Genomic DNA, 24,338 nt, shown 5'->3' with positions numbered 1-24,338 from the left:
TATAAAATAATATGATTCCTGCTGTTTTCTTCACTGATAGAATCAAAGACCTTTGGCTCAGCAGTTTACAGCAATGACTAAATGTTTGTCTTTTCTTTTGTAGCTCAGTACTGTTCCTTGAATAGCTAAAGTTTTCCAGTAGTTTTTATAAGTGGGTTTAAAGAAGTGATAGCCATCTGAAGTTTATCTTATATAGTGAGTATTTAAAAGTTATTAAGGTTGTCTACACACTAAAAAGAAACAGCTCTTTGGCTATACATGTGAATAAAAGTTAAAGGTTGGTAAAAATTAGCTTGTCAAGTAAACTTACTGACTGAGGAATAATTTTGTTTTCATTATCCATTCCCTTGGCTGAAAATGAAATAGAAACGATCTGGTTACTAAAGACCAGTGCTGTATTGGATCACTTCCTTGAGCTTTTGCTATGATCATTAAAGGCAAAGTTAGACAGCTGCTGTAGATTTTGCCAGTGGCCTCACAAAAGAAATTATTTAACCCTGTTAGTTTCAGACACTATCATTTCTACTTTGTGGATATATTTGCTGTGTTAGATATGAATCTCTGTGATTATGATTTGAACTGCTGATTTACAGAAAGTTAGTATAGTAGAAAATGAGTAATTTGAACATGACTATAGTATAGTTTCATGTCTTGGACTATGACAAATCTCAAAATTTTTGCTCTAATTTAGACAGATTTACAAATTTCAACTAAGACTTTTCAAAGTTAGACTTTGCTTTCTGTATCTGAAGATCTTTGAGGAATTGCCACATTTGATGTTTGATTTATAATAATGATAATTAGATATTTAAATGCCCCCTTCCCCTTTTAATTATTTGTTTGGCTTGAAGTCCAGAGGAAATACTAAGTCGTTGACTTTAAAATCTCATTTTGGGTAAGTCTAGAATTAAAACAATGCCATCTACCCCTGAGATTGATGTTATAATGTTAAAAATCCCAATGATGCTGGGTTCCTTTTATTTAATGTGTTTGCATTATTGCTATAGGTTTAAAGGGCAGGGAAATACTTTATTATTAAGGCTGAAGAGGGCAAGATTTTAAAACCTACTGCTATGTGATTAAATCAGTGTGTTTGCCCTGAGGCTGCAGCCATTCAATTTGAATTCATAGTCTAAAATTTGGATTCCTTCTCTGTTTGAAAATAATACTTCTTAAAAATTTTAAGACTGCCTTTGCCTACTCACATGAAAACTATCAAGGCAAATTACTAGGGTTATGATTTTCATGCAATCAAGACTCTGAAGATACATTTCAGTATTTTAAAGAGAAAGTTCACAGCCATTTTACATAAAATTTTACTGGGCTTTTCATTAATCTAAAATAACTGGTCTATAAGTACTTTATCAGTGAAAACTGCTCAGCATGTAAAATGAGGAGTAGAAGAGCACAAAGGCTTCCTGCAAATTAAGGGCACAATGAGTACTAACGGACTTTCCAGCCATCTCCAGCTGTGAGATTATTATAGTTTTTGCAAACCCTTTTCTCTCAAAACTAAATCAAGAATGGTAGAGTCCTGATAAAAAGAAGTGTAGAAAAGCCTAACTAATCCTTAGATGAGTTACTTCAAACGTGCCAAAATAGAATAAAATCAGTTAATAGCATGGATTAAAGGTTACTTTTAATGCATTTTTATCACTCATGTTGAGAATTTTGTTGTATGTTAATGCATTTGGCTTTGGTTTAAAAAAATACACAGAAAATATAATTAATTTTAAGAGATTACATAATCACATTGTTATGAAGAAATTTAGTACCAACTTTGGGTGCCAGATTTGACCTAAGAGATAAAAGCTGTGTACTTGAGATCAGAGCTGTAAACAGGTGGGTCCAATTTTGAGTTGTCAGGTTTTCTTGTTATAATGGGAGGGCTCATCTATGTACTTCTAAAGAATTGATTCGATGTATAGATTTTAGAAAACAATGTGAGTATATGTCTTTGGATAAGTATGTTCAAGTGGTTTCTTGGATAAGATCATAGAAGAGTGCTGAAATATATCTGAATTGATATTTTAAAACTGTGTGATTCTTGCAAATGGTAAAGAAAACGGGAGACAGAAATAAGAGGCATATTTTGGGAGCAAAGGTAGTCTTTTCTTTTTATGCATTTATCTGAAATTATCTTCTTTCATATAAAAGGAAAGACTATACCATCTGTACCTTTAGTTCAGAATCACATTTGCCAACTACTTAATTTGTAAAATACTTTTTCCATTTAACTGGCATATTATGATAGAGCTGCCAAAAGTATTGTGTTAAGGAAAAACTGATTTGGCATGATGCCATTGGTAGGAGTAATTTTAAAAAAGTGACACATTTTTCTCTTTTTAGGTGGATATATCTATATATACACATGCACACACATGCATACATCTATGCACACATACATATATATATTTGTGTGCATGCACACACACAAATAGCAGCCTTAATAAAATTTTTTATAAGTCCCTGGGCAGTGGGAATCTTTATGATCGTGCCACATTTGCCACCGCTCCGAGAAGCCAAATTGTAGGTTTTTATAATAGGACTTAGCATTTAATTCTATGTAATTGACATATTGGTTTTGCAAATAGCCTGACTAGCATTCTGAGCACAAACGTATGCTATATATGTTAGGTATTTGTGTGTGCATGGCACCCCACATCCCACATACAATGCAGTGATTTTTCATAAGTCATGTGAAAATAAAGTCTTATTAATTTATAGTCAAAACACAAAGTTATCCATACATAAATTTTCTATATTTGATATTCTGACCAAATTTAACCTTATACAAAGGTTTTTAGCTAGAATGAGTTATGCTACATTGAATAAACACTGTACTGTATGGTTATTTATGTGCTCAAGAAGCTGAACTTTTTGTTCCATCCCAGTAAGTTCCCATGGGATAAGTTATTCTAATAAATCAGAAAATTTCTCTGAAAGCAATGTAATTCTTAATTTTTGGATGCTTGAAAATGAGAAAAATAGCAATTTGCCTGAGGGGGAAGCAATTCTAATTGACCCATGTAGCTAAAAATAACAATTCAAAGTGAAGTCTTAAATTCTCTGGGAGGTAAAATCCCCACACAATGCCGCTGAATTGTATTACTTCAGAGGTTATGTCTTATGTCTTTCCGTGTTTATAGGAATGGGAACATTTTATCTTCTGTGTTTCTGTTGAGGTTGTTTTTCAGCAGTGCCCCAAGAAAAGTCCTGGAGGCTGGCTTTGAAGCCTTGTGGACAAGCTGGATATCAAAGAGCCAGAGGAATTCGGCAGTAATTGTTTTATGGCTGGCCAGAAATCAGACCTATTTGTGTAGGTAGCACACAAAATAGCTGTGATTTGACAATTTGGTGCTATTTATACCTACCATAAAAAGAAAAGAAAAAGTTAAAGGAATATTTTGAAAACAGGAACTAAGCTGTAAATGCAAATTGCTTCACCATTTTCTTAAAGGAACAAAAAAGGGGAGGATTTAGGAAGTTTTTATTGAAGCTACATTATTGAGGATCTGTCTGCTTTCAGGACATTTAATATTGTACTCACACTGAAACTATACTTTCTGTTTGCAGTGTTTTTCCTCTTTCTGTACCCATCTGACTGAAATTATTTTTGTGGAGCAAAAAACTGGAAGAGGAGGGACAGTGAAATCACAATGTTTCCAACTCTGTATTAATAGACATTTACAATTTCATCTTACTGTTGTTATTTAGCTTGGGATAAAAACAACCTGCTTTGTTAGAGCTAATTTTTTTCTTTCCAAATAAAAGTTATATTTTTAACAAGCGGTCACATGTTGTTTACTGTGGGGAGTGGGGAGATAGGGGGGAATTTGCCAAGTAAGTTTTCATGGCTTTTGGGAAATATGAAGAAGAAAATTTTTTTGGCTTTTCTTCATCTGTCACCTAGAGAACAGTACAAAATGCCAGGCTTATTTGTCACTCTCACTCAAGGTGGGCAACGTATCACAGAATGTCTGTATTTCAGTGAGTAGCCCAAAGTGAAATTTGACTGTTTCCAGAATGTCATTCAGACCTTTTGTTGTCAAATGCTTCATTCTTTTGCCTTGAAACCCCCACCCCCTAGTGCAGTCCGAGTCTGGGGGCAATGGAGCAGAGAAAAAGCAAACATGTCTGTGACTGACTATGCTACTACTACTTCTTCTTCTTCTTTTTTTAAAAGAAACCTTAAACCCGTGGGGTTTAGTCACTATTTTAAACCATTTTACCATTGTCGACATTACATTGCTGATGAATTGGGACTGTATTAATTTGCTCTGATTTTAATTTTTTCCCCGTTGGATTCTGATTCCCAATAAGAATACAGTGGTCTTTGTCAAGGGTACCTTAATTTCTGTGAGAAGGCTCCGTAGTTTTGATTGGATGAAGAGAGTGCATTAAGAGTAGGAGAAAAATAGTGGAAACTGGGGAAGATAATTTGGTATTGGGAGAGGCAGTTTTTGCTTTCTTTATTTGAATGAAGAGTTGGAACTTAATGAAGTGTCTGAAGGGCCAGAAGTTTTTGAAAAAACATTTAAAATGGGACTCTCCTAAAACCTTAAAACCTAGTTGGATTCCCAGATAGATTCCTGATGGGAAATTGCTGTTATTCCTCAATGATAATGAAAACTCAGATGGAAAAAGATGAGGACAGAGGTAGTTACAGACCATTTTGTGGATTGAGAATGTACACCAGGGTTAGGGCTGGCTAATGAAAGGCTTTATTTCTAAAGTGTTGGTCATTATTCAGCCAACATTGAGTATCAACTATGTGCCAGGAACTGCACTAAATATTGAGGATAGCAACAGGCACAGAAGTGGTTCTTGTCTTTTAGAAGTGCTTAGTCTGGAATCAGGCATGTTAAAAATCATAATACTACAAGATGATGCTTTTATGAAACTATGGAAAACAAAACTGTGGAAACATATAGAGTACTGAGCAATTAGTTCTGCCCAGATATCAAAATTTAAATAAAATTTTTTTAACTGTAAGTGAAAAGCCTGATAAAAGAGAATTGTGTAGATTTTTAAAAAATTACCCTGAATCTCTCAAGGAGAGATTTTCATCTCCCTGAAATTTCCTTTTATAAGGCTGCATACTGTTTTTAGAATTTCTGTACTCCCTGAATCAGCATAATAGAATGTATACAGCTAAAAAGAGGCAGGAAAGCAATTTTTAATTACTGAAACTTCAGTTCTATATTGTGTTATTCACATTTTACAATATGGAATCCAAGGGTCAGGATGAAGTAACTTGCACATGGTCCATGCGGTTTATGAGTATAGTGAATTTATGTCTTGGTGTGCCCAAGATAGTCCCAGTTTATGCTGTTGTCCTGTGTCACTCTCAAAACTATCCCTCTGTAAGATAAATTATTTTCTGTCTAAGGTGAAAATTCATTTTGAGTGGCCAAACTGAGATTTAAACTCAGGGCTTTTTGACTCCCAAGTTGAAAGCTCACCTCTGTTTTACCCTGTTTGTACTGTGCCTCAAGGTCAATTCTCTTTTTTTAGATTTGTGTGTTGAGAAGGATTCTGAGGCATAAGTCTGGCTCAGCACTTAGTTCTCAGTTCTTGGTTGGCAATATTTGCCATGGATGTTGGAGAAAAATGTGGTATGTTTCATGCTGTTTTTTTCACATCCTGTTGCTAAAAAGTTTTGGAATGTGAAGGCACTTGAGGAACTTTATATCTTAAGATCATATTTGTAAGTATCAGTCATCATTGTGTGTTACTAATCACGAAAATTCTGGTGATTTGTGTCTTCTGGTTAAAGGGAAATTTGATGCATCTCTTGATCACAGAACATGTAGCCTTTCCCTTTAATTCACGTTTCCCTTTCCCTACCTAATCAGATGCCTAGTGTAGAATAATGGGGTTTAAGGAAAGTAACTTCTTATTTGGAAAAAATTAGAAATTATTGTTCTGATTTGCTCAGATTCATTAGCTTTTCCACCACATTAGCTGGACAAAGACTAAGTGTACCACCTTTACTAGGTCCTGTTTACATGGCACAACCCTTCAGAAAGGTATAGTTTTAGAGGTGCAAGTATGAATCAGGTAGGGTAGTTAAAACTTAAATAAAATGAATTTAACTTACTGACAATATGCTCTGATAATTAAAATTGTTTTGTTCTATGCCATTTCACTTATGTACTGTGAAGCTTTCATTAGAAGAGGGCATGATCTGAGCAGAAGTCTTCACTTAAACAACGACTTATAGCAACTATCTGTTAGCCTTCTTTGAATAAGATAGAAAGGTAGAAGCAAATGAAACTCATTTTTAAGAACCTCTAGGTTAGATGATGTTGGGGGGGGGGATGGAAATGCTTCATCCTACTTCTGTACCAAATTTACACACTTATTCAGCAATATGGTGACTTCTCTGCCCTGGTGAGGCTGGAGGGGTGTGGTGGGAAAGGGCAAGTTGATTTGCCAGCAAATAAATTTTGGTACAACTTAATTGAGAGTGATAATTGAGGTATGAATGGAGTTTTTTGGAGGCAAGTCAGGATTGAAGACAAGCACAATTATGTTTCCATTAATGTATCAGATGTTTGAACGTGAATCTCTTCATAGTTTGTACCATTTTTGGCTTTTATAGCATGTTATTTTGTTTTACTTTTCAGAGGCTTTATGACCCAACTTGAACAATATAATGAAATTTTTCTTTAGCTCAAGCTCTTATGAAATAAAAAATAGATCTGGGCTATGATTGGACTTTGTGGCACAAATTGTGGTTGGTAGGTTTTGGCTGTTATTCTTTCAACAAATAACTGTAATTTAAAAATTATTTAGAAGTCAAGCAAATATTCCTGGGATAAAAAAGGACCTGGTTGGTTTTTGAATGGTGCTTTGGAACAATAAGCAGATGTCTAAGTTTAAAGGACTGGTTGGAATAAAAATGTTTTCATTAAAAAATATTAGGAAGCATCTATAGAATAGTAGGATTGGAAACTGCAATGCTGTAGGAACCTTACCTGTTGTAATTCTGCCTGCCCCCCTCTCCTGAATCCTCATTTCTCTCTTGAAAAAATATTTATGCATTTGATGTATGCCCTTAGGACCATTTCCAGAGAAATGGCAATTTCAAAAGCATGCAGTAGGCTTCAGAGAAAGAAAAAAAAAGTGATCAAAACCAAAGCTAGTAATTGTAAGTTTCTAAAACTCCCCCTTCATGTGGTCAAATGCGATATAGCATCATTGCTCGGCGACAACACCTGTGCTCGAGGAAGTATGGAAGAGTCTGGTATTCAACATTGAAAGAGTAAGGAGGGCTGAAACTTAATTACATGACTCAAAAGTACTTGGGTTTCTGAAGGTATTTTTTGAAGAGTGTATGGAGGCAAATTTTTTTTTTTTGTTAAAGAAAGCTTGTTGAGACTTTTTATCTGATGCCTATACAGATAACTTGAGGGACAGATAGGGTCTGTTTCTGCTCTAAGAGTGCTAGTTCCTTATGAACAGGAATTAAAAAGAAAATACTGTATCATTCACACTTTTGCACATAGGAGCTGCTGAATAGATATTTTATAGTAAGATATGGTTGTAAGGCCTTGATATATAAAAGTACTTTAGTATTAATAGCTAATATTTATTTAAGACCTACTGTGTGCCAGGATGAGTACTCTGCAATAATTGTCTCATTAGTCTCATGGTCTCCCTATGAATTGGAGGTATTAATATTACTACCCCCAATTTACTAATCAGGATTTGGGGCGGTTGTGACTTGATCGAGCTTCTTACATGGTAAGTAGTAAAGCCAGAATTTTAATTCAAGCCATTTGACTCTGCAATTTGCAGCACTTGTGGTCACTGCTATTGCCATGATGTCTTTGTGAAGTATAGAAATTCTCATTTACAGATGAGAAAAATGAGGCCCAAAGAGGGCAAATGGTTAACCAAGGACAATTCATCTAACTGGGGAAAGATTTTGGACTCCCAGAATTGTTGCACTGCTGCTCTTGCTCTTTCTTTTACACACAGAAAATATATACTCTGTCTTTAATAATTCCTTCATGAAGCTATGGAACTTTAGCAACATTTTTTTTCCCTGAAATATTGCTATTATTGTTAGGCACTAGGGGAATCTTTTATAATCTCAAACTAGCTGATGGACTGGGTGCCTTTTTCTTGGAATTAAAAGTGTTTCTAAGGAAGGAAGGAAGGGAAAAAGAAAGCTCATTCTTTTCACATGATTGTGCTTTTTCTGCAAAACTATAATGTTTCATTAATATCATCAAACTGAAATAATTATTAATCACCTATGACAATATTCCATTAAAATGACCAATTGTATTGTTGGAAAAAAGAAAAGTGTTTCTAGGAGTTCCACTCTGTTGTGACAGCATGAGGAGCTCCACAGACCCACCATCCAGTGAAACGGGAAAATTAGTAAAATAACCTTTAAAGCCTCTGGAAATGGTCTTAAGGGTATATATCAAATGAATAAACATTTTTTCAAGAAAATCTACTAAAACCCGGTAAGAAGAGTGAGAGTCTGTGGTATGTGAACCAATGGTTCCCTCTATCCCCTCTTCTAGCAATGTGAGGTGGAGACTACACTCCAGGTTCCTGTAGCCAAGAACACAGGGTTCCTTCTTCCCTCAGCCCCCAGTCAGAGGGCTATCTTTCTGGGAGGGTCAGGATGTTAGTACTTCTCATCCTATGCCCGACTTTCTGTTGGTTAGGCTAGGTTCCAGATGAGTGTGACCAAGAGGTGGGTTCTCCCTTCTTCAACCCAACTCCCACTCAGATTCCGTTCCGGGAGAGGCAAGCCAAGGAGACCTGAGGCTCAGTTTCTACAGCAGGGTGCCAGAGAGGAGACCATTGTCCCACCCCCAGGTCCAGATTCATGGTTCAGATTTTGCCTGGGTAGAGAAACAGATTGTCAAACAGACAACTCTGAATCTGTCCCCAAAGAAACTGACTTCATTTGAAACAGACTGAGGAGATGTTCAAGCCTAAGGGCCCTCTCAAAAACAGTGGAGGACTAGGGATTATGGAGGGATAGAGAATAGGGAGTTAAAGCTTAATTCATACAGAATTCTGTTGGGAGTAATGGAAAAGTCTTGATAATGGAGGTTGAATGATGGTAGCACAATATTATGAATGTAATTAACAACACTGAATTATATATCTGAATGACGTTTAAGGAGAACATTTTAGATTGTATATGTGTTACTAAAATAAATATTTTTAAAAAAACAAACAGTGGAGGAAGTTGTGGTGAAAGGGAACTGGGAGGAGACTGATAGAATCATTGGATAGATAGGCTAAACTGTAGGTGTGCTGGTTTGACAGAGACAAATGGGGAAAGAGAGAGCTGGGAGGAGCCCGTCTAGGATCAGAGCAAATCTCAAACATTGACCTCCTCAAGAACTATTCCTTCAAAGGAGCCTGAATTTGATTGGATTGATGTGTGTAACAATTTATGCTCTAGGGCATTGTTGAAAATAACAGAAGTCATCTGGCAGTAAGTGGTGTTTTAAACAGCTGGGTGTGGTCAGGGAAAGAAACAATCAGAGCTCTGCTAAAGTCATTGTCATCCCAGGGTGACTGTGGGCATATTCTAAGTTGCACCCCATAGGGAGCAACATCAGAGGCTTCATATGGGGTGAGGGGACTGTAGGGATGTGGTGGTGGTAGATTGACTTCACTAAAATAATACAGATAGTCACTAAACAAGTAGACAAGTAAATAACAATAGCAAGTGCTGGGGGCAGGATGGGGGTGGGAGGTGGAGGACAGTCCCAGAATTGCTATACTATATTACCTAAAATGTCAATTTCCAACAAAAAATTGAGATATCAAAAGAAACAGGGAAGTAACAGGAGAGCATGACCACAAGCCAATAAAAAGCAGGCGACAGAAACTGCCTGTAAGAGCCTATTGGATTTAATGTCAAAGTAGCCAGTATAAATATGTTCAAAGGACTAAAGGAAACTATTATTAAGAAAAAGAAGGTATGACAATGTCACGCCAAGTAGAGAATACCAATAGAGTACATAAAAGAACCAAATGGAAATTCTAGACTTGAAAAGTACAAAAACTGAGATGAAATATTCACTAGAGGGGTTCAAACAGGAGATTCAAACTGGCAGAAGAAAGAATTAGTGAACTTGAATATAGATTTGTAAAGATTTTGTAATCCAAAGAACACAGAGAATAAAGAATAAAGAAAAATTAACAGAGTCTCAGTCTCAGAGAAATCTGGAGATACCATTAAGCCACCAGCATACATGCAATAGGAGTACCAGGAGAGGGGAGAGGGAGCAGAACAAAAATTTGAAGAAATAAAACTTCCCAAATTTATTGAGAAACATTGATTTATACATACAGGAAACTAAATGAAGGATAAATGCAAAAAGATCCACAAACAGGCACATCGTAGTGAAAATGCTAAAAACCAAAGACAAGGAGAAAGATCTTCAAAGCAGCAACAGTAAAAGAACTCATCACTTACAAGGGAGCCTCAGTACAATTAAAACAGCTGACTGCTCAGCAGAAACAATGAGGCCAGAAGTCAGAGGGATAACATATTCAAAATGTTGAAAGAAACAACAGCAACAACAAAAAAATCAATCAGCATAAAGCAACATAGTAACAAATCAGAAGGGAAAAATCAAATGATCATCTCAATAGATGCTGAAAAAGCATTTGAAAAAATCCAGCATCCTTTTATGATAAAAACACTTTAAAAGTTAGGAATTGAAGGAAGCTTCCTTAATGTGGTAAAGGGCATGTATGAAAAACCCACAGCCAGTATAGTTCTCAATGGTGAGAGACTGAAAGCTTTCCCTCTAAGATCAGGAACGAGACAAGGATGCCTGTTGTCACCATTATTATTCGACATTGTGCTAGAAGTTCTAGCCAGAGCAATTCGGCAAGAAAAAGAAATAAATGGCATTTAAATTGGAAAGGAAGAAGCAAAACTCATTATTTGCAGATGATATGATCTTATACGTGGAAAACCCTGAGAGATCAGTGATACACCTACTTGAGTTAATAAACAAATTCAGCAAAGTGTTGGGATATAAGGTTAATGCACGTAAGTCAGTAATGTTTCTGTACAGTAGAAATGATGTAACTGAGGAGACACTCAAGAAAAAGATTCCATTCTCAGTAGCAACTAAAACAATTAAGTATCTAGGAATAAATTTAACCAAGGATGTAAAAGACCTCTACACAGAAAATTATATAACTCTTCTAAAAGAAATAGAAGGTGACTTAAAAAGATGGAGAGATATTCTGTGTTCATGGATAGGAAAGCTAAGTGTAGTTAAGATGTCACTTCTACCCAAACTGATCTACAGATTTAATGCAATTCCCATCAAAATTCCAACAATCTACTTTGCAGACTTGGAAAAACTAGTTATCAAATTTATTTGGAAGGGAAAGATGCCTTGAACTGCTAAAAATATTCTAAAAAAGAAAAACGAAGTGGAAGGACTTATACTGCCTGACTTTGAAACCTACTGTAAAGCCACAGTAGTTAAAACAGCATGAAATTGGCACAGAGGTAGTCATATTGATCAATGAAATTGAATTGAGAATTTGGAAATAGCCCCCCAGATCTATGGTTAACTGATATTTGATAAGGCCCCCAAATCCACTGAATTGGGACATTAACAGCCTTTTCAACAAATGGGGCTGGGAGAATTGGGTATCTATATCTGAAAGAATGAAACAGGACCCCTACCTCAAACCCTATATAAAAATCAATTCCACATGGATCAAAGATTTCAAAATAAGAGACTGTACCATAAAACTCCTAGAAGATAATATAGGGAAACATCTTCAAGACCTAGTATTAGGAGATCACTTCTTAGACCTTACATCTAAAGCACAAGCAATGAAAGAAAAAACAGATAAATGGGAACTCCTCAGAATTAAAAGCTTCTGTACCTCAAAGGAATTTGTCAAAAAGCTAAAGAGACAGCCAACTCAATGGGAGAACATATTTGGAAACCATCTATATGATAAGAGACTGATATCTTGTATATATAAAGAAATCTTACAACTCAACAGCATTAGTACAAATAGCCCAATTATAAAATGGGCGAAAGATATGAAAAGACATCTCTCCAAAGAGGAAATACAAATGGCTAAAAAAACACATGAAAAAATGTTCATTTTCTCTAATTATTAGGTAGATGCAAATCAAGACTACAATGAGGTATCATCTCACACCAATAAGAATGGCTGCCATTAAACAAACAGGAAACTACAAATGCTTGAGAGAATGTGGAGAAATCAGAACTCCTATTCATTGCTGGTGGGACTTTACAGTGGTTCAGCCACTCTGGAAGACAGTTTGGCGGTTCCTTAGAAAACTAGGTATTGAGTTACCCTAAGATCCAGCAATTTCACTTCTCAATATTTACCCAGAGGACCTGAAAGCAGTGACATGAACAGATATTTGCACACTGTTTTTCATAGTGGCATTGTTCACAATTGCTAAGAGATGGAAGCAGCCTAAATGTCTTACATTGGCTTAGTGGATAAACAAAATATGGTAATATATATGATGGAATACTACACAGCAGTGAGAAGGAACAAATTGTGAAGCATGTGACAACATTGATGAACCTTGAGGACATAATATTGAGTGAAATAAGTCAGTTACAAAAGGAGAGATAGTGTATATTACCACTAATGTGAACTCTGTGAAAAATGTAAAACAAGTGTCTTATATTGTAGAATGTATGGGACTAGGGGACCTAGAGATAGACAGCAGCTAGTGAAGGGGGAATAATAATCTAATAAGAACAGATAAGATATTGAGAGTAATCTTAATGATATGGGAATGCTCAGGAATGACTATGGTTCATTAATTTTCTTATGGTCTGGTAGGAACATATTGGAAGCAATGAAGCTATTTTAGGATATTTATTTTTCTTATTCCTTTGCTTTGTTTTGTTTGGAAATATTTTCTTATTTTTTGATAAAGTTTAAAAGAAGTTACATGTAAAATTACCATATGACCTGGCAATTTGACTCCTAGGTATATAGCCAAAAGAATTGAAAACAGGGATTCAAACAGATACTTTTATGCCAGTGTTCATAGCAGCATAATTCACAATAGCCAAGAGGTGGAAACAATCCAACCATTCAACAACGGATAAATGAATGAACAAAATGGGATATATACAATGGATTATTATTCTGCCATAAAAAAGAGTGAAGTTCTGGTACATGCTACAACATGGGCGAACCTTGAAGACATTATGTTGTGTGAAATAAGCCAGACACAAAAAAATATCTTCTGCACCCGCCTTTTTTGAAATGCCTGGAATAGGCAAATTCATAGGGACTGAATGTAGATTAGAGTTTACCAGAGGCTGGAAGTGGGCGATATGGGAATGGAAAGTTATTACTGAGTGGGTTTCTGTCTGGGATGTTGAAAAAATTTTGGATGGTTATACAACATAGTGAATTTCAATAATGCCATTAAACTGTACCCTTAAAATTGTTAAAATGGCAAATTTTGTTATATGAATATATATATACAACCACAGAAAAAGACTGTAAATACTTATTTCTTCTCCTTCTGTTAACTGATATAAAAATAATTTTTATAAAACAATATATATACTGTATTGTTGGGTCTATAAAATATAGAAATGTAATAAATTTGCCAGTAACAGCTACAGATTGGGTGGGTGGGAGCAAAGCTGTGTTGAGCTAAGGAAATGAATCAAGGTGGTAACTCAAATCACTTGGAACAAATGTGGAGAATCAGAAATGATAAATATGAAGGTGAATATAACAAAAGCTATCAATATATAGTTGCTCTTCTTTCTTCTCTCAGTTTCTTTAAAAGACAAACTCATACTAATTATAATAATGCTCTGCCAGTTTGATGTATTGTGTCCCTCGAAATGCCATTATCTTTGATGCAATCTTGTGTGGGCAGACATATTAGTGTTGATTAGATTTTGGAATCCTTTGGGTGTTTCCATGGAGATGTGATTCAGTCAGCTGTGGACAAGACCTTTGGTTGGATAATTTCTGTGGAGGTGTTGCACCACCCATTCAGGGTGGGCCTGAATTAAACTACTAGAGCACTATATAAACTCAGACAGAAGGAGCGAGCTTGCTGCAGCCAAGAGGGACACTTTGCAGAATGCACGGAAGCTGGGAGAGTAGCTGCAGATGAGAGACAGTTTGAAGATGGCCGTTGAAAGCAGACTCTTGCTCTGGAGACGTTAAGAGAGGACAAATGTCCCAAGAGCAACTGAGAGTGACATTTTGAAGAGGAGCTGCTGCCTAGAGAGGTACGTCCTGGGAGAAATCCATTTTGAAACCAGAACTTGGAGCAAATGCCAGCCACGTGCCTTCCCAGCTAACAGAGGTTTTCTGGACACTATTGGCCATCCTCCAGTGAAGGTACCTGATTGTTGATGACTTACCTTGGACACTTTATGGCCTTAAGATAGTAACTTTGTAACCAAATAAATCCCCTTTTATAAAAGCCAATCCATTTATGGTGTTTTGTATTCTGGCAGCATTAGCAAACTAGAACAAATGCATTCTTGGGTTTGTAACATTTATTCACATAATATGTATAACATTAATAGCACCAAAAAAGGGAAAGGGTATAGAACTATATAAGAGTAACATTCTACTCTTGAAAAAAACACTTAAGAGTAACATCTCTGTATCTTAGCTGAAATTAGGTTTGTATTAATCTGAAGTTGATTTTGATAAGTTAAAGTGTATACTGTAAGCCCTAGAGCAACCACTAAGGAAAAACTTTAAAAAAAAAAAAAGTGAAAACTCATTAAAGAAATTAAAGTATTGCATTAGAAGATACTTAATGCAAAAGAAAGCAGTAAAAAGAGGAACAAAGAAGACATGAGACATAGAAAACAAAAAATAAAATAGGCAAATCTAGCTTTATCAATAATAACATTCAGTGTCAATGGATGGAAGAATCTAATCAGAAGGCAGAGATGGTCAGACTCTAGGAAGAAAACAAGATCCAACTGTATGCTATTTACAGGAGAGACATTAAATTAAAAAATACAAATAGATTGAAAAGTAAAAGTACAGGAAAAGACATATCATGCAAATACCAACCACAAGAAAACTGGAATGGCTATACAACTAGCAGACAAAATAGACTTTAAAACAAAAAATGTCACAAGATAAAAAAAGGACATTTTATAATGATAAAAGGGTTAATCCCTCAACTTATATGCACCTGTCTTAGTTTCCTAAGACTCTTTTAACCAAGTATTACAAATTGAATGGCTTAAAACAACAGAAATTGATTCTCTCACAGTTCTGGAAGCTGGAAGTCTAAAATGAAAGTATCAGCAGGGCCATGATTCAACCAAAGCCTCTAGGGAAATATCTGTTTTGTACTTCTTCTAGCTTCTGGTCATTACTGGCAATCCTCGACATTCCTTGGCTTGTGGCAGCACAATTCTAACTCTGCCTCCATCAAATGACCATCTTATCCCTCTGTGTCCAGTTTCTTCTCCTTATCAAGACACCTAGTCAAACCCTAACCCAGTTAACCCAGTTTGGCCTCATTTTTTTTTTTTAATAATTCAATTTTATTGAGATGTATTCACATACACAGTGAAAGGAAATTAGAAATCAATAACAGAAAGAAATTTGGAAAACTCACAGATATGTGGAAATTAAAAAATACTCTCCTAAATAACCAGTGGGTTAAAGAAGAAGTTAAAAGAGAATTTTAAAATACTTTGAGGTGAAGGATAATAAAGATACAAGATGCTGAAACTTATGGAATTCAGGTAAAATAGGGAAATTTATAGTTGTAAATGCATATATTAAGAAAGAAGGAAGCTTTCGGTTTCTCGCAGATATTGCAACAGCAGCGTACCGTGACCCCGCACGGATGGGTCTTCCGTCCCTCGGCTGACCCCGCGGCGTCCTCCGCGTCCGTCTCAGTCCCCCATGGGCCTCCTTCCTGTCCCGGGACTAGCCAGAGCCAAGTCAGTTCCCACAAAGACCTACTCAAATGAAGTTGTTACACTATGGTACCGGCCACCTGATGTGCTTCTTGGTTCCTCAGAGTACTCAACACAGATTGACATGTGGGGTGTTGGTTGCATTTTCTTTGAAATGGCTTCTGGAAGACCTCTGTTTCCAGGATCAACTGTGGAAGATGAATTACACTTAATTTTCCTACTGCTAGGAACTCCATCTCAGGAAACTTGGCCAGGTGTGTCTTCAAATGATGAGTTCAAGAACTACAACTTTCCAAAATATAAACCACAGCCTCTAATTAATCATGCACCCAGGTTAGATTCTGAAGGAATTGAGTTGATAACAAAATTTCTTCAGTATGAATCTAAGAAAAGGGTTTCAGCAGAAGAGGCCATGAAACATGTATACTTTCAGAGTCTGGGACCAAGAATACATGCTTTACCTGAAAGTGTATCAATATTCAGTTTGAAAGAGATTCAGTTGCAAAAGGACCCGGGTTTTCGAAATTCTTCTTATCCAGAGACAGGACATGGGAAGAACAGAAGACAGAGCATGCTCTTTTAAGTCTGATAACATGGTTTCAAGCCCAGCCCCCCAGCCTTTCTTATCAATCAAGGACTCAGATCTGAAGGCAGTTATTTCTTTTGGTGGACTTGGAATCTTCGTTTGTCTACACTGTCTTCTTCACAGTGGAGTCTTTTTATTTCAGACCTATAGATTGTTTTTATATTTGTTGTCACAGTGTGACAATTTTTTTTTTTTGTACAGTTGGTTTTAAGGTTTCCTCTGCCATTAGAGCCAGTAGGTTACAGCTATTGATGTAACTGTAGCTGCAATTTTTGTGCAGAACTGAGAAACACAGTGCATTATTTATTGTGGAATCATTGCTGCTAAATAACTACTGTCTGTTTATTTAACACAACAGTTAAATGCCTGAAGAAGTTGCAGTGGCTTTACTATATGTGAATGCATCTGTTTCTCCTCACAAATTGTTTTTCTGCTGCATTTTTGTTTTTAAAATTAAACTGCAGTGTGTCCTGGAATGTAAATCTAGCTTTGCTTAACAGTAAAATAAGTGAGCCATCTTGAACACTCTGAGTTCATGATATATAATTTCTTATTGAACATTGGCAAATAGAGTAGCTCAGAGATTGATAAGCACATTATTTTTAGGAAAGCATGAGATGCAGAAATTGATTCAAGCAAGTGAATACCTGATATTTTGGAAATCCCCACCTTAGACACCAGTAAATTAAAACACCCAAATAATTTATTTTTATCTATTACATATTACTGGATATTTGTATACTAATACACTTGCCTAATTTTACATTGTGTTTTAATTCAGTTAAAACTAAACCATACAAGTCCAGACAATATGAAAGGTCTTGTTTTTGTTTGTTTTAAATACATTTCTTTTATTAGAAAGGATGGTATTTCATTGGGTGGCAATTTATTTTTCATTTGGGAGTTGTATATGTGTTTTAATAGCACTTACTTGGAATCAACAGAAAACTATAAAATGTCTTTGTAATGAGCCATGATGAACTTCAAATGAGAGAAATGAGAACTTAGAGGATTAATGTTTTAAAGGATTATAGGTATTCTGTTTACCAGAGATAGTAAATATTAAAGTTTTGATTATGCATCTCTTCGGACATCATAAACACACCTTGGTATTGGTAACAGTGTTTTAAGAATTTGTGTTCACTTTTAAGGACTATTTGTTTAGTGCATCTTATAAACTATAAATCTTAATTGGTATATTTTGAAAAAAAAAAAAAAAAAGAAAGAAAGAAGGAAGATCTCAAGAGAATAACCTAACCTTCTACCTTGTGGAGGTTTAAAGCTCTGTGTACCCCAGAAAAACATGTTCTTAAATTTAATCCATTCTTGGAGGTATGAACCCGTTGTAAGTAGGATCTTTTGATGAGGTTTCTTCGGTTAGGGTGTGGCCCACCCGCTATTACTGGAGTCCTTTATAAATTCAGACAAAGACAGAGAAAGCCACAGGGAGCAGCCAGAAGCTGAAATTCAACCAAACCTGGAGAGGCCACGAGAGGCTGTCCCATGCATTGCCATGTGACGGAAGAGCTAAGGACCGAGGATTGCCGGCAGCCATTCCCAGCATGCTGCAATCTTTGTGGAGAAAGCATTGCCTTGATAATGCCTTGATTTGGACATTTTCCTGGCCCCAAATCTGTGAGCTAAATTCCCATTGCTTAACCTCACCCATTTCATGATGTTTGCTTGAGCAGCCCAGGAAACTAAAACATGCCTTAAGACGCTGGAAAACAAAGAGCTAACTAAACTTAAAGCAAGGCAGAAGGAAGGAAATAATAAAGATTAAAGTGAAAGTTAATAAAATAGAGAATAGAAAAACAATAAAAATCAATGAAACCAAAAGTTTGGTTTTTGAAAAGATCAATTATATTAATGAAACTTTGGCTAGATTGACTAAGAGGGAAAAAAAAAAAGAATCTGAAATGAAAGTGGAGACATTATTGCAGATCTTAAATAAAAAGGGTTACAAAGGAGTACTATGAAAAATTCTATGCCAATAATTAGATGAAATAGAAAAATTACTAGAAAGACAACTAACTACCAAAAACTGACTCAGGAAGAAATAGACAATCTGAATAGACCTATAACAAGTAAAGGGATTGCATCAGCAAAAAACAGAAAACAAAAAACTTCCCATAAAAAAAAAACAGAGGCACAAATAGCCACATAACTTCATCACTGCTACCAATTCTTCACAAACCTCCAAAACAAAACAAAGCAATACAAAACAAAGACAAACCCAGAAGAGGATGGAACACTTCCTAAAACATTGTGAGGCCTGTGTTACTTACCTTGATACCAAAACCAGACAAAGACATCACAGGAAAAGAAAGCTACATACCAATATATCTCATTTGAATATGGACATAAAAATCCTCAATAAAACACTAGCAAACTGAATCTAGCAACATATGTAAAGAGTTGTACACCATGACCAAGTAGGATTTATCCCAGGAATGCAAAGTTGTTTTAACATTGGAAAATTCATTAATGTAATATACTCACATCAATAGAATAAAGGACAAAAACTTGATCTTCCTGTTAGATTCAGAAAAAGCATTTGACAAAATTCCACATCTTTTCATTATAAAAACACTCAACAAACTAGGAATAGAAGGGAACTTCTTAAACCTGATAAACGGCATTTATGAAAACCCACAGCTAACATCATACTTATGGTGAAGACTGGATGCTTTCCCTTTAAATCAGGGAGAAGACAGGGGTGTTTGCTGTTGCCACTTCTATTCAACATTGTAAAGGTGATTCTAGGTAGGGCAATTAGGCACGAAAAAGAGAAGACATACAGTCTGGAAAGGAAGATGTAAAACTGTCTCTATTCACAGATGATATGATCTTGTATATAGAAAACCCTAAGGAAGCCACTTAAAAGGAAAAAAAAAAAAAAAGAACCTATTAACAAGTTAGTCATTGTTGCCAGATAGAAGATCAGTATAAAAAAACCAGCAGTAGTTCTATATTGCAATGAACAATCTGAAAATTAGAGTAAGGAAATGATTTTATTTATAATAGCATCCAAAAGGATAAAATACTTAGGAATAAATTTAACAAAAGAGATGTAAAATTTATACTCTGAAAACTATAAAATATTGAAAGAAATTAAGATGTAAACCCAAATTGATCTACATTAATCTGTAATAGTAATTTCTAATAGAATCCCAACTGACTTCTTTGTAGAAATTGATAAGCTAATTCTAAAGTTCATATGGAATTGCAAGGGTCCTAGAATAGCCAAAACAATCTTGAAAAATAATTGAGAGTCCAGGAATGAAGCCATGTGTCTATGGTCAACTGATTTTTCAAAAACTGCTCTAAGACTATTCAAGAATAGTTTTTTCAACACATTGTGCTGGGTAAACTGGGAAAAGAATAAATATGCCAAAGAATAAAGATGGATCCCACCTTACACCATACACAAAATTAACAGACTGGATCAAAGCCCTAAATGTAAGAATTTTAACTATAAAGCACTCAGAAAGAAAAACATAGTAAATCTTTATGGCTGTGGATTTGGCCATGAGTTCTTATATATGACACTGAAAGCACAAGCAACAGAAAGAAATAGATAAATTGGAATTCATCACCATGAGAAACTATTATAGATTTAATCATGTTCCCCACAAAGATGTGTTCAAGTCCTAACCCTTGGGCCTGTGGGTATGAAGTCATTTGTAAATGGGATCTTTGAAATCCTATGAAGTTGAGGCCATACTGAAACAGGGTGGGCCTTAATCCAACATGACTGGAGTCCTTGTAAACAAAGGAAATTTGGACATGGCAGTGAAGCCAGAGGGGGATACAGAAGAAGACAGATCATCATGATGAATGTGGAGATTGAGCCACTGACAGAATACTACAGACTTGGGAGAAAGCATGACCTGCTGATATCTTGATTTTGACTTCTAGCCTCAAAAACTGTGAGACAAATACCTACTGTTTTAGCCAACTTGTCTGTGGCATCTTTATAGCAGCCCTGGCAAACTAAGGCAAAAGCTTTTGTGCAGCAAATGATACTCAAAAAGGGGAAAAGACATCCCACTGAATGGGAAAAAATATTTTCAAAGTTTATATCTAATAAGGAACTTGTATCTATAATGTATTTTAAAAACTTAATAAGACAACTCATTTTAAAAATGGGTAAAGAATATGAATAGACATTTCTGCAGAGAAGATATACAAATGGCTAATAAACACATGAAAAAGATGCTTGACATCATTAGTCATCAGGAAAATGCAAGTCAAAACCACAATGAGATACTACATCACACCCACTTGGGTGATAGTAAAAAAAAAAATCAGAATATAACAAGTGTTGGAGAAGATGTGGAATTTGGAACTTTCATACATTGCCAGTGGCCATGTAAAATGGTGGAGCCACTTTGGAAAACAGTCTGACAGTGCCTCGAATGATTAAAGATAAAGTTATATATGACACAGCAATTCTACTCCTAGCTATATACCAAAGAGAAATGAAAACATCTTCATATACACAAAATGTTTATAGTGGCATAGACGTAATAGCCAGAAGGTGGAAACAACCCATATGACTATCAACTGATTACTAGATAACCAAATGTTGTATGTCTTTGGAATGGAATTTTATTTGGTGATAAAAAGAAATGAAGTACATGGTACAATATGGATCTATGAACCTTGAAAACACTAGACTAATTGAAAGAAGCCAGTTCCAAAGGCCACATGTTATGTGAGTCCATTTATATGAAGAAACCAGAATAGGCAGATTTATAGAGACAGAAAGTAGATTAGTAGTTGCTTAGGATTGGAGAAAAAGGGGTGACAGCTAAAGGACACAGGGATTCTTTTTGAGATGATGAAAATGTTCTAAAATTGTGATAATTTCACACATCTGTGAATATACTAAAAAACATTGAATTGTATACCTTACACAGGTGAATTGTATGTTGTATTAGAGTTCTCCAGAGAAACAGAATCAACAAATATTACATACATACATACATACATATACCTAAACATATATTAATATGCATAATTTATTAGAAGAAATTGGCTCACGTGACTATGGGGGCAGGCAAGTCCAAACTTCATCTATATTGTAGCATGTATCAGAATTTTGTTTCTTTTTATACCAGAATAATATTCCATATTAAGTATATGCCACGGCATGTTTATAAAGAAGCCCATTTTTAATTTGAACTATAAATGAATCAGTTCCTTTTTTATCAGTCTTGACAATTGTGACATCTTAAATCAGGACACACATAGACATTTGATTGAAATCAGTGATTTCTTTGGTAATTCTATTGGAGTGGGTTTACAGCACCTATTTATTTATTTATTTTTATTTTTATTTCTTTCTTTTTGTATTATTTATTTATTTATTTTTATTTTTATTTCTTTATTTTTGTAGTAAAGAAAAAGTGCTATAAAGAAGTCCAAAGGAGGCAATTCCTACCTAGAATTAGTTGGTGATAAATGCTCATAAAATAGTTTTTCCTTAAGCCTGCCCTTAATTTATGCTTGTAAATGATATTGCCTTTCATATCTAGGTTTTGATATATTCTACAGCTGTACTCTTCAAGACAATAGCCACTATACATATGTGGCTAACTGAATTTAAATATAAGCTAATTAAAATTAAGTAAAATAGAAAATTGAGTTCCTCAGTGGCCACATTTCAAGTGCTCAATAGCTGCATGTGACTATTGGCTGCTGTATTGGACAGTGCTGGACTAGAGAAATGTTCTCAGGTAACATGTCCTCAGGACTTGTCTTTGCAATGGGATGGAATGGTATTCATGTTGGTGTGAGGCGTATAAAGTAAAGAAAAATAATCTGATGGGACTTTGTTTTTTTTTAATTTAATAAATTTTATTTTGAAATAAATTCAATCTTACAGGAGCAGTTGCAAAAACAGTACAAACCCCATACATAGAGCTCCATCATACCCCAACCCCCCTCCCCCGACCCCCCGATCCACCACCTTTAACATCCTGTCACACCACCGTTTCTTTCTTTCGCTCCCTCCCTCCCTATCTATCATCCATCATCTATTGCTCTGTCTTCTGAACATATGAGAGCAAGCTGCACATATCTTTGAACAAACAATATAATTCACATATACCTTTCCCATGGACAAGAACATTCTTTTATGCAATCTCATTAAGTGCAGCTAAGAAGTTCAAGAAATTCAACATTGATATAAAGCTTACATTCTGTATTTCCTTTTTTTTTTTTTTCCCTTGTGTCCCATCTGCCTCCCTTTGAGCCTCCTCTCCTCCATCCTCAGATCCCATCCAGGATCATCCTTGGCATTTAATTGTCATCTATTTAGACTGTCTTTTTTTTTTTTTTTTTCAATTGTGGAAATATGTATATAGCCTAAATCTTCCCATTCCACCCCCTCCCTAGCATTCCATTAGTGAGATTAATCACATTTAGAATGTTGCAATGCTATCACCTTCCCACCATCCATTTCTAGAAGTTTCCCTTAACCCCAAACAGAAACCCTACTCTCATTTCTTAACTCCCTATTGCCCCTTCCCCCACTTCTCAGAACCCCTACTCTACTTTTCATCTCTATGGTCATATTCTCTGATACTTTCTTTGTGTTTACTGTGGGGCTTAAATTTAACATCTTAAATCTGTAACAATCTTGTTTTTCTTTGATACCAACTTAACTTCAATATGACACATAAACTACGTTCCTATACTCCATCATTCCCCCACCTTTATGTAGTTCTTGTCTAAAATTACCTATTTTACACTGAGTCCAAAACCACTGATTTATCATTACAGTTTATGTATTTTAGATCCTGTAGGAAGTAAACAGTAGAGTTACAGATCAAAAATACAGTAGTATTGGCATTTATATTTACCATGTGACCTTTACTGGAAATCTTTATTTCTTCATGTAGTTTCAGTCAATTGTTTAGTGTCCCTTCCTTTCAGCCTGCTCAACTCCCTTTAGCATCTCTTATAGGACTGATTACTGGTGATTAAGTCCCTCAGCTTTTGTTTATCTGTGAATGTTTTCATCTCCCCCTCATTTTTATCCCCCAGGTATTTGTGAATTCTCCAAGTCTCTGATAGTTATTGACTTCTATTTGTATTCCATTGTGGTCAGAGAATGTGCTTTGAACAAATTCATTTTTTTTTTTATTGAGTCTTGTTTTTATGTCCCAGCATACGGTCCATTCTGGAGAAAGATCCGTGATCACTAGAGAAGACTACGTGTCCCAGTGACCTGGAATGTAATAGTCTATGTGTCTGTTAAAATTCTCTCTCTCCTTTCTTTGTTTCTCTGTCAATAGGGCTCCCTTTAGTATCTGAAGTAGGGCAGGTCTTTTATTAGCAAAATCTCTCAGCATTTGTTTGTGAAAATTTAAGCTCTCCCTCAAATTTGAAGGACAGTTTTCCTGGATAAAGTATTCTTGGTTGGAAATTTTTCTCTCTCAGAATTTTAAATATGTCATGCCACTGCCTTCTTGCCTCCATGGTGGCCGCTGAGTAGTCGCTACTTAGTCTTATGTTGTTTCCTTTGTATGTGGTGAATTGCTTTTCTCTTGCTGCTTTCAGAACTTGCTCCTTCTCTTCAGTATTTGACAGTCTGATCAGAATATGTCTTGGAGTGGGTTTATTTGGATTTACTCTATTTGGAGTTTGCTGGGCATTTATGCTTGGTGTATTTATATTGCATAGAAGGTTTGGAAAGTTTTCCCCAACAATTTCTTTGAATACACTTTCTAGAGCTTTACTCTTCTCTTCCTCTTCTAGGACACCAGTGAGTCTTAAATTTGGACGTTTTA

At 35.5% G+C, this 24,338-nt stretch overlaps 2 protein-coding genes across 5 annotated transcripts in view; both read left to right on the top strand.

The window, feature by feature from the left end:
• Positions 1-24,338, top strand: part of MLLT3 (MLLT3 super elongation complex subunit) — a 272,860-nt gene that overhangs the window by 16,754 nt on the left and 231,768 nt on the right. The window lies entirely within an intron of this gene.
• On the top strand, positions 15,721-17,804 carry LOC119545608 (cyclin-dependent kinase 17-like). The gene has a single exon (XM_037851312.1). It carries the CDS (start codon positions 15,937-15,939, stop codon positions 16,531-16,533), a length of 597 nt encoding a protein of 198 aa, XP_037707240.1. The 5' UTR covers positions 15,721-15,936; the 3' UTR covers positions 16,534-17,804.

Source organism: Choloepus didactylus, chromosome 10 (assembly GCF_015220235.1).
Source record: "Choloepus didactylus isolate mChoDid1 chromosome 10, mChoDid1.pri, whole genome shotgun sequence".
Classification (NCBI taxonomy): domain Eukaryota; kingdom Metazoa; phylum Chordata; class Mammalia; order Pilosa; family Megalonychidae; genus Choloepus; species Choloepus didactylus.
Note: the sequence above shows the minus strand (reverse complement) of the source record. Positions and strands in the feature narration are given on the sequence as shown.

Coding starts and splice junctions, on each gene's coding strand:
- LOC119545608 (XM_037851312.1), top strand. CDS start 15,937: ATGGGCCTCCTTCCTGTCCCGGGACTAGCCAGAGCCAAGTCAGTTCCC.